The 9,070-nt window shown below is 32.2% G+C and overlaps 1 protein-coding gene across 1 annotated transcript; it reads left to right on the top strand.

Annotated features, from left to right (window-relative positions):
* The first annotated feature begins 3,941 nt into the window (after positions 1–3,941).
* LOC131942065 (exosome complex component RRP45) lies at positions 3,942–9,040 on the top strand. The gene is made up of 13 exons (XM_059301771.1): positions 3,942–4,054; positions 4,261–4,355; positions 4,622–4,741; positions 4,930–5,032; positions 5,503–5,600; positions 5,810–5,849; positions 6,124–6,206; positions 6,363–6,495; positions 6,979–7,067; positions 7,308–7,484; positions 8,269–8,284; positions 8,436–8,553; positions 8,949–9,040. The coding sequence occupies exons 1-13, from the start codon at positions 3,989–3,991 to the stop codon at positions 8,999–9,001; spliced, it is 1,191 nt and encodes a 396-aa protein (XP_059157754.1). The 5' UTR covers positions 3,942–3,988; the 3' UTR covers positions 9,002–9,040.
* Positions 9,041–9,070: the final 30 nt, after the last annotated feature.

Below are 9,070 nucleotides of genomic sequence, written 5' to 3'. Positions count from 1 at the left end.
ATCCAGTCACAGGGGCGCTAGCTGTGCTATTTACATTGACGTATCAAAACCATTTTGGTTTTTTGTTTTGTAAATAAGTTTTTAATTGTTGGCGTCGTCCGCATTACACTAAGATTTGTAATTTATTTCCATTAACCTGATAATAAATGCGTTTTCAACTTCTTATTAACAGACAATACTTAGATCTCACATTAAAAAATATATCCAGTTATGGAAACATTATCAAAACTATGTGTGTTCTAATAAGTTACTAGCAGACTGAATAATCTAAATTTTACAATTAGATCTAGATCTAGTTAGTTTGGATGTTTGTAATGCTGTGAGAAATGAGTTTAATTACTTTAGCATTCATTCTTTTCAAAGCTAAACTAGCAAACGAAATTTTAAAGTTCCCAGCATATACTTTAAAAATAAATCTATAGTATTGGCGGAGCCCCTTCCCCCGAAGAAGTCTACCCCACCCGAACGAGATGGAATTTATATAGCAAACATACACTTTTACTAGTGTCCACCCCCCCCCCCCCCCCGAATAATGTTGACCGCCCCCCCGAAAATATCGAGTGCCCCCCCCCCCCCCCCCAGGAGAAAAAAGTCTGGAAGAAACACTGATGCATATACTTCTATAATATTAGTATTAGGTCTTATCCCTACCTAAGCTAATGTTAAACTATCAGGTCAGTGCAAGCCTGTTACCGAAGAACCCGGACTGATTAAAACCCTAACCACAGTTTCTTCCAGCATCTCTTCGCCCTCCCCCCCCCCCCGAATGAAATTGAATTTATATAGAAAACATATACTTTTATTTGTCCGCCCCCGGAAAATGGTTGTCCGCCTCCCCCTGAAATTATCAAGTCTCCCCCCCCCCCCCCCCCGGAGAAAAAAGTCGCAAGAAACACTGAACCTAACCTTAAACTAACTAAAATAAGACAGAAAAAATAAACCGGTAGTGATCTCCCCTAAACTTTCTCGAATATTCTTATATAAAACAACAGGGGATGGTAACTGGGGATATAGTTATGATCTTTAATCCATTTTAAATACTGAAACTTTTAAAAATAGAATAGAATCTCAGTAAAAAACAATTGCGCACCAAGCGAACGCCTAATAAAGGTGTGTATAATAGTGCGCAATAGTATTAGTACTTTATAAATTTACATTAGTTTTTTGAGAAATCGGAAGTAGCGTAAAGTACTACTTCCGGTCAACGGAAATTACTCAAAATTTAACAGAAGGTAGAGAATTAGATCTTTTACTTACATGTGAAATTTCATTTATCTATCTGAAATAGTACTCAAGTTATAGGCTTTTGAAAAATTCAAAGTAGAAAAAGTACCACTTCCGGTTATCCGAAATCGCTCAAAAGTTGATACGGATCTACGATTTTGATATAATACTTGCATATGAAATTTCATCAACCTAGCTGTAACGGTACTCAAGTTATCGTGTTTACACACGGACACACACACACACACACACACGGACACACAGACATACGGACAAGATTGCAAAATTATGTTTTTCCGTATCAGTGAGATGTAAAACGTCGAGATTTGCAAAAATCTCGATTTTTTTTTTTGCACGATTACAAGACTTTCTCTATACTTCGTATATACGAGAAAGTAAAAAAGCTTAACAATTTTTACTTTCTCGTATATACGAAGTATAGAGAAAGTATTGTAATCGTGCAAAAAAAAAAAATCGAAATTTTTACAGATCTCGACGTTTTACACCTCACTGATACGGAAAAACATAATTTTGCAATCTTGTCCGTATGTCTGTGTGTGTGTCTGTGTGTCTGTGTGTCTGTGTGTCCGTGTGTAAACACGATAACTTGAGTACCGTTACAGCTAGGTTGATGAAATTTCATATATAAGTATTTTATCAAAATCGTAGATCCGTATTAACTTTTGAGCGATTTCCGATAACCGGAAGTGGTACTTTTCCTACTTTGAATTTTTCAAAAGCCTATCTTCTTCTTCTTCTTCGTTCTTAATTATTAGTGTTGAAGAGGATCGAGATTTATCTGCCAGTGGGTTTGAACTCGAGACTTTGTTCGAATTTATCAACCATGAGCTTTTTTTGCCGACTCGACCACGCCTCCAACACAATTAAGCGTTACGTGTCAACTGGTTATGCGCCATTGAGGCTATTGACTCCGATTTCAGCCTGCTTTTCTTTTTGGATTTGCTTCCATAGCCTTTGTCCAACCAAGAACAAACTACAAGGCAGCAGTTGTTTAATTTTGGAGTTGTCTCTCCTAGAAGAGTGGCTGTCCCCAGCTAACGAGCCTCATCTGCCCGAGGGTTCGAACTCGAGACTCTTCGGTTTAGCAACCATGAGCTTTACCGACTCGACCACGCCGACCCCTCAAAAGCCTATAACTTGAGTACTATTTCAGATAGATAAATGAAATTTCACATGTAAGTAAAAGATCTAATTCTCTACCTTCTGTAAAATTTTGAGTAATTTCCGTTGACTGGAAGTAGTAATTTACGCTACTTCCGATTTCTCAAAAACCTAATGTAAATTTTAAAAGTACTAATAATATTGCGCACTATTATGCGCTTTTTTATTTGGCGTTCACTTGGTGTGCAATTAATTTGTCTACGAGATTTTATTCTATTTTTAAAACTTTAAGTATTTAAAATGGATTAAAAATCATGTCTATAGCCCGAGTTCCCATCCCCTGTTATTTTATATAAGAATATTCGAGAAAGTTTAGGGGAGATCACTCCCGGTTTATTTTAAATTTATTATATGAAAAATAGGAACCAAAGTTAGCAAAAAATGTAGGCCTAAAGAAAAAACTAAAAGTGACAAAACATCCAATCAAACAATAACAAATCTGAATAGGTAAAAACATAAGTGAAACGGATAATACAAACAAAAAAGTATTTACAAGGCATAATTAATAACTTTAAGTCCTGTGTGGACTACTTACAAATCTTATGATACGATTGCAAAAATGTTATAATTTGATCTGGCAATAATTTGATCATTCAACATTTAAAACGAAAGTAGACGCAACACAGGTGTGTGGTATAACTAGATTCTATTCTATAGCCCTTCAAAGTAAAGTTACTAAACTATTAACTATTAGATTCTATATTATGTTAAATTACATAGATCTACACAATTAGTGACAATTAAGATTTTATAAAATGAGATTGGTGAATGAATTCAATAATTGATTGACAACATACAAAATACGACCTGCAATACATGACTACAACTACAACTTCAACTACACATACTACTTAGATCTAGTACTTAGTATTATACTACCATCTAGTTTACTACATACACATGGACATGACAGTTGCAGTGGGAATGATTTGATTTAAAATTTATGTTAATCCGAATGGTCCATGTTTTATTTTAATATTTTTTACTTAGTAAAGTTATCCCCACCACTAATCATAATCAATCAGTACAAAAAGCCAGTCAGTTCATAGATCTAGTAAACTCTCAAATTTCCACTTACTCTTAAAAGTAGTTAAAAGTATTACTTTTAGGTTTAGCTTACTTTTAAAGTAAGCTAAAAGATAATCATAGTTCCTAGGATAATTAATTAGTCAGTAGGCCTCGATCTAGATCTGTTATTTAAAAGTTATTTTTATATTCAATAAATGTAAAACGTAAAGAATAGTTAGATCTACTGAAATCTACTCAGTTCAATCAGTAGCTGTGGTGCATTTCTTATAGAATACCCTACAGTTTCTTCCCCCAGCCTTTTAGTGCACCATAACCAAGCTCACCATAACCAAGCTCCCTAGCTAGGATACCACTCACACTTAGAACCCATTTTTTGTAAAAAGATGAATATAGTTAAACATTAGCATGAAACTTAGTAAATAAATGAAAAAAAAGTGACTTCATCTTTTTCTGTGGAGGTATGTACAATTATGATGGGAAAATGTAGAACAATCTCACCCTGTTGATACATTATTATTCTATTTTCAGCTTCAAGACTTGTAACAAAATAAATATGCGTGAGACTCCTCTTTCACAGTGTGAGAGGGAATTTATCTTAAACAATATAGCCCTCAAAAGAGTAAGTATATTAAGTATTTACAATATATCAGAAATTGCATGCATAGATTATATTAAACAGACGTAAGTATATTTTAGATAATTAGAAAAGAATTTTCTTAAGTGCTTGGCCATTTATTAAGAGATTAGCATACTTATCAATTTTTTAGCAATTAGCACGTTAATGATGTATTATATCTTAAAATATGTGAAATTTAATTTCCCCAGAGATTAGACGGTAGGAATTCTTATGATTATCGTGACATCAGAATATCCTTTGGTGTGAGTTTAGGCTGTTGTCATGTGGAACTGGGAAAAACTAGGTCTGGTAGAAATTTAACGTTTTATTGCTCATTATTTTAGATGGTGTAGACACTAAACATATTAATTTTAAAACAGTTTTGTTTTTAAAATAGCTCATATTTGTGCATAATTTTAAGTATTATCTTTCTTCTAATACTTCATTATTTAAATTTCTATAAGTACTTTTTTCTTAAAAAGTTTTAAGTAATTTTTTATATTATTATTTTTCTGACTGAGCTGTGACATATTGTTGTGTGATGTATTGTTGAAACATCATTTTTTGCAGAGTTTTAGCCCAAGTCTCCTGTGAAGTGGGCCAGCCTAAACAGACCCGCCCACATGACGGTGTTTTATTTGTCAATGTTGAACTATCTCCCATGGCCAGTCCAGCTTTTGAGGCAGGAAGGTAAAATATTTACAAACTTATAATTTATAAAGGATCGTTTTTGGTTTTGAAGATAATCCAGTTAAAATTGTTATATTTAAAATATGCCTTACTGAACTGTTACCAATCTGTTATACCAAATATAAAAAAAAATGAACCAAATAAAATATTTGATAAGGATTTGGTATATAAATTTTCGTTTCTTATAGGCCATCAGAGGAAAGTGTGGAACTCTCCCGGCTAATGGAACGGTGTTTAAAAGAATCTCGATGCATGGATTTGGAGTCTCTGTGTATAGTGTCTGGAGAGAAGGTGAGATTGACCTTGTTTAATTGCTTTCTGTGGGGAGCGGGAAAACTTTTTAAAAAATCCTAAGACCAGTTTAAGGTATGGGTTACAGCTGAGTGAAAGATGTATCTGGATTATGTTGTTTTAAAATAAAGAAATAATTTACTTTATGCTTAATATAAAAAAAATATAATGCCTATAACAGAAAACCTCAATATACTAAAGTAAAACAAACCAATAACATGCTGCTTAACTCACTGTATTTCTCAAGTAATTGAAAATATTATTTTTAAAAAATCTTTAATTTTGAAAATTTATTTTCTCATTTTGTTAATTTCTTGAGGTTTTGAATTAATCTGTTACTTGATTTTTTCTCAGGATTTTTTGGTGTGAAGTTGATTTTTTAATGAGGGGGCAGCTACATTGGCTACATTATTAACTTTTTAAATAAAAGACAACTATATAATTAACTTAAAAATTTTTTTTTTTTCCAGGCATGGCATGTTAGAGTTGACATTCATGTACTCAATCATGAGGGCAACATTTTAGACTGTTCAAGTATAGCTGCCATATCTGCATTAGCACATTTTAGGTAGTTTTATAAATTTAATATTTCTTAGCACAATTTAGGTAATTTTATAAATTTAAAAATCTGCATTAGCAGGTTTTAGGTTGTTTTTTAAACCTAATGTTTTCCATTATAATTATATTTTATATTATATGAGCAGATGGAATGACTATGTATTTAGCTTTGATAATATTAGCTTTACAATTCCGCTTCTATGTACATTTTTATTCTAGGCGACCAGATGTTAGTGTGCATGGAGAAGAAATCACAATAGTTAGTATTTTTTTTCTTTACCTTTGTAATAAATCCAGCTTTATCGTCTTTATGTTAATCAAGTAATTATAAATTAATTAATTTTCTGACGACAGAATATTATATATAATGTGCTTCAGCTTGTGTTTATTTGTTCAAAGCAAAATATTGAATTATTTTTCTCTATTGAAGCTGAACATGCAATGTTATATAATCAAAGCATGAAAGAGACTAAGTTATGAGTTGTACTTCAGTTTTGTTTTTAAGTTGTTTTTTTTTTTAAATTAAATTTCAGCACTCACTAGAAGAAAGGAATCCAGTACCTTTGAGTATCCACCACATGCCACTTCTAGTTTCATTTACATTTTTCTCTCAAGGGTAACCTCCCTTTCACTACATTGATCTGCACTGAACATCCTTGTTGTTGTGTGGCTAAGATTGTTATTTTCTTATTTAACAAAAATTATTTAAAAAACCTTACATGTTGTATAATGTCTTAAGGTTGCTTATATTTTTTAAAATTTATAACTACAGGAAATTCATGCTCCTGGATCCCTCAGAGAAAGAAGAGAAAGTGATGGAGGGAAAGATGGTCATAGGAATAAATAAACACAGAGAAATTTGTACACTCCAGGTTACTGGGGATATGTTACTTCACAAAGATCAGGTAAGTTTTGGGTTATAACTCATTCTTAAAGATCAAGGGAGTTAATGGTTGTCCCTTAGGGGGAGGGGAATGTGTCTTCACGAAGAGATCAAGTGAGTTTAGGGCTTACTTGTCATTACTTTACAAAGACTAATTAGTTCAGGGCTAAACTTCTAGTTACTGTGGGGATGAGGAGAATGATGCTACTACACAATTATTAGGTATAGACCATAACTTCTAATTAATTTAAGTGGGGGGGGGGGGGGAAGTGTTATGTTATTTCACAAAAATCAAGAAAGTTCAAGACTGAATCTTCTACTTTCCAGGGATATGTTACTGGCAAAAATAATTGTATATTTTTAAAAAATGTTTTATGTTAAAAAAATACTTGCTAAAATTGTTCAGTATAAAATATTAATTTTTATTTTTAGGTGTATCCGTTTGGTGTGATATTTACATTTTATGTTTGCATGTTAAGATCATTATTGTATTTTGGGCATTCAGGTTCTACGATGTACCAGCATAGCAGTGACTGAAGTCACTAAAATAACAGAGCTCATCCATAAGGCATTAGAGAATGATAAAGAAGCCAGGCAAGTTCATTAAGCACCTTCAAGCACATTACACTTTCTGTTATATAAAATTTATAATTAATAAAAAAAAACAGTGTCCCTTTTCCAAACCTTGGCATAAAGGAATTATTGCAGTAATTAATGTTCATATTGTCAAGTTTATTAAGCTTTGTTAATCTTTTTTAAAGTGTGTTGTATGTAGATAGTTTATAGAATTACCATTAATTGTAGATAAGCTTTATTTCTGACTGTTTTGTTTAGATTGAGGGGTGAGAAACATGGTTTTGCTGAGCTGGTGTCAAGGCAGAAAGTCACTTCTAATCAACAGCCAGTGAAAGAGATAGCCTTAAAGGAAAAGATGGACACAGATGATGAAAGCACTTCGGACAGTGACCTCAGTAGCTCAGGGGAGCCAACCATGGAAACTGAAGACAAAAGGTATTTGTAGCATTCTCCAATAGTAATAAAACTATTGATTATAAGGAAAATATTGTAGTAAAATTCAGCTTTTAAAAGTAACAATAGACAATTGGTTTGATACAATTGTTTTCCATCTAAGCATGTTAAAGAATGTAGCACAGTGTGAATTATCAAGAATATTTGTAACCAGCAAACTGAGAATTTCTGGCATTTGAAGAAAAGTGGTGTTTGTAGAAAAGCATGCAATATCTTTTATTAGACACTTTCCCTTTAGGGTTAGTGTGTTGGTTCAGATTTAGGGATTTATTGAAATTTCTGCATGTTTAGCCCTTTAAATGCTGTTGCATTAAGCTTTGATATGGTGTGAATTCTGGCTAGTAAAAAATTTTTAAAAGAATTATGCAGCTACCTATAATTTTAGTACTTTTGGTCTTGTTAGAGCATTGCTATGTTTGTTTTTTTTAGAATAAGCTTTCTAAACTTAGCTGTTTGGAATTCAATAAAGTCTAGGCAAGGTGCCTGATAAAATATATTCTGTACTTTGCCTAGATATTGTATAGAATGGCATATTTTGCACTGTACCAGTAACATATTGAACATGTGCATTTAATAATTGTCCCTTGAAATACAAAATGGACAAAATTCAGAAAATTGTTTTGGAATGTACATTTTCATATAACTATGTAGAATATGTCATAAAAATACCTAGTTTAGCTAACAGCTGGCTTAATATAATTTTTATGTTAATTATGTTTTCAACCAAATAAAAAATATAAAGTTTGTTTGTTACTTCTATCCACAGTAATATCCATATTTTGGTAAGTTTTACGTTTACTTTCTTTAAGGTTGATAATGATAATGGTTTACAAATTACAAACTGAAAAATTTCCAAACCTTTGTAATTATTCTTTTTTGAAATATTGAAAGATATAATCATAGCACATTGCTCAACTTTAATTTTTCCAACAGACCAAAGGTGTAGGAATGATAGGTGAAGGAGGAGCCAGTAAATGGTTGCCAGACACCCCTTCATTGCGAGGGAAGGAAAAAGTTTTAACCAAATCAAAACAAGAGCCCATGGAAGATGGTAATTGTATATTTTTAAGTCTATTGAAACAGCAGATCTTATTGCCTTTTGTTTTAGATTATCTGTTAAGATTTTTTTTCATTTTTTCATATATTTTCACTCCTGACAAGCACAAATACTGGTAACAATCAATTGCTTATCATAATGAAGAACAAAAAAATATTAAATATTAGAAGTCATGCAACAAAAACTAACTAGTTTTAGATAGCTCACTATCACACCTTTTCTCACTGTAGTTTTTGTTTCATCAATCTTTTTTTTCCCCTTTCATACATTTTCGGTACTAACTAAAGTGAGCTGGGTGAAAAGTAGTATTTTGTGACCTTGAAAGAAATGCTTTAATTTAGTATTTGTATTTGTAATGTCTAACTGCACTTGTACAATATTATTTTCAGATGGGGAAAGCAGTGAAGAAGAATCTCAAGTCACGCTACAACCCTTGTTGTGAACAAACTTGAATTATGTTAAATAAACCTTTTCACTACTATTCACGTGTTTTTCTGTTTAATTCCACGCT

This window comes from Physella acuta, unplaced genomic scaffold, assembly GCF_028476545.2.
Source record: "Physella acuta isolate Inbredline_101_S28 unplaced genomic scaffold, ASM2847654v3 ptg000386l, whole genome shotgun sequence".
NCBI classification, from domain to species: Eukaryota; Metazoa; Mollusca; class Gastropoda; family Physidae; genus Physella; species Physella acuta.
Note: the sequence above shows the minus strand (reverse complement) of the source record. Positions and strands in the feature narration are given on the sequence as shown.

Coding starts and splice junctions, on each gene's coding strand:
- LOC131942065 (XM_059301771.1), top strand. CDS start 3,989: ATGCGTGAGACTCCTCTTTCACAGTGTGAGAGGGAATTTATCTTAAAC. Junction 4,356..4,621: donor GTGGAACTGGGAAAAACTAG/GTCTGGTAGAAA, acceptor CATTTTTTGCAG/AGTTTTAGCCCAAGTCTCCT. Junction 8,554..8,948: donor ACAAGAGCCCATGGAAGATG/GTAATTGTATAT, acceptor TATTATTTTCAG/ATGGGGAAAGCAGTGAAGAA.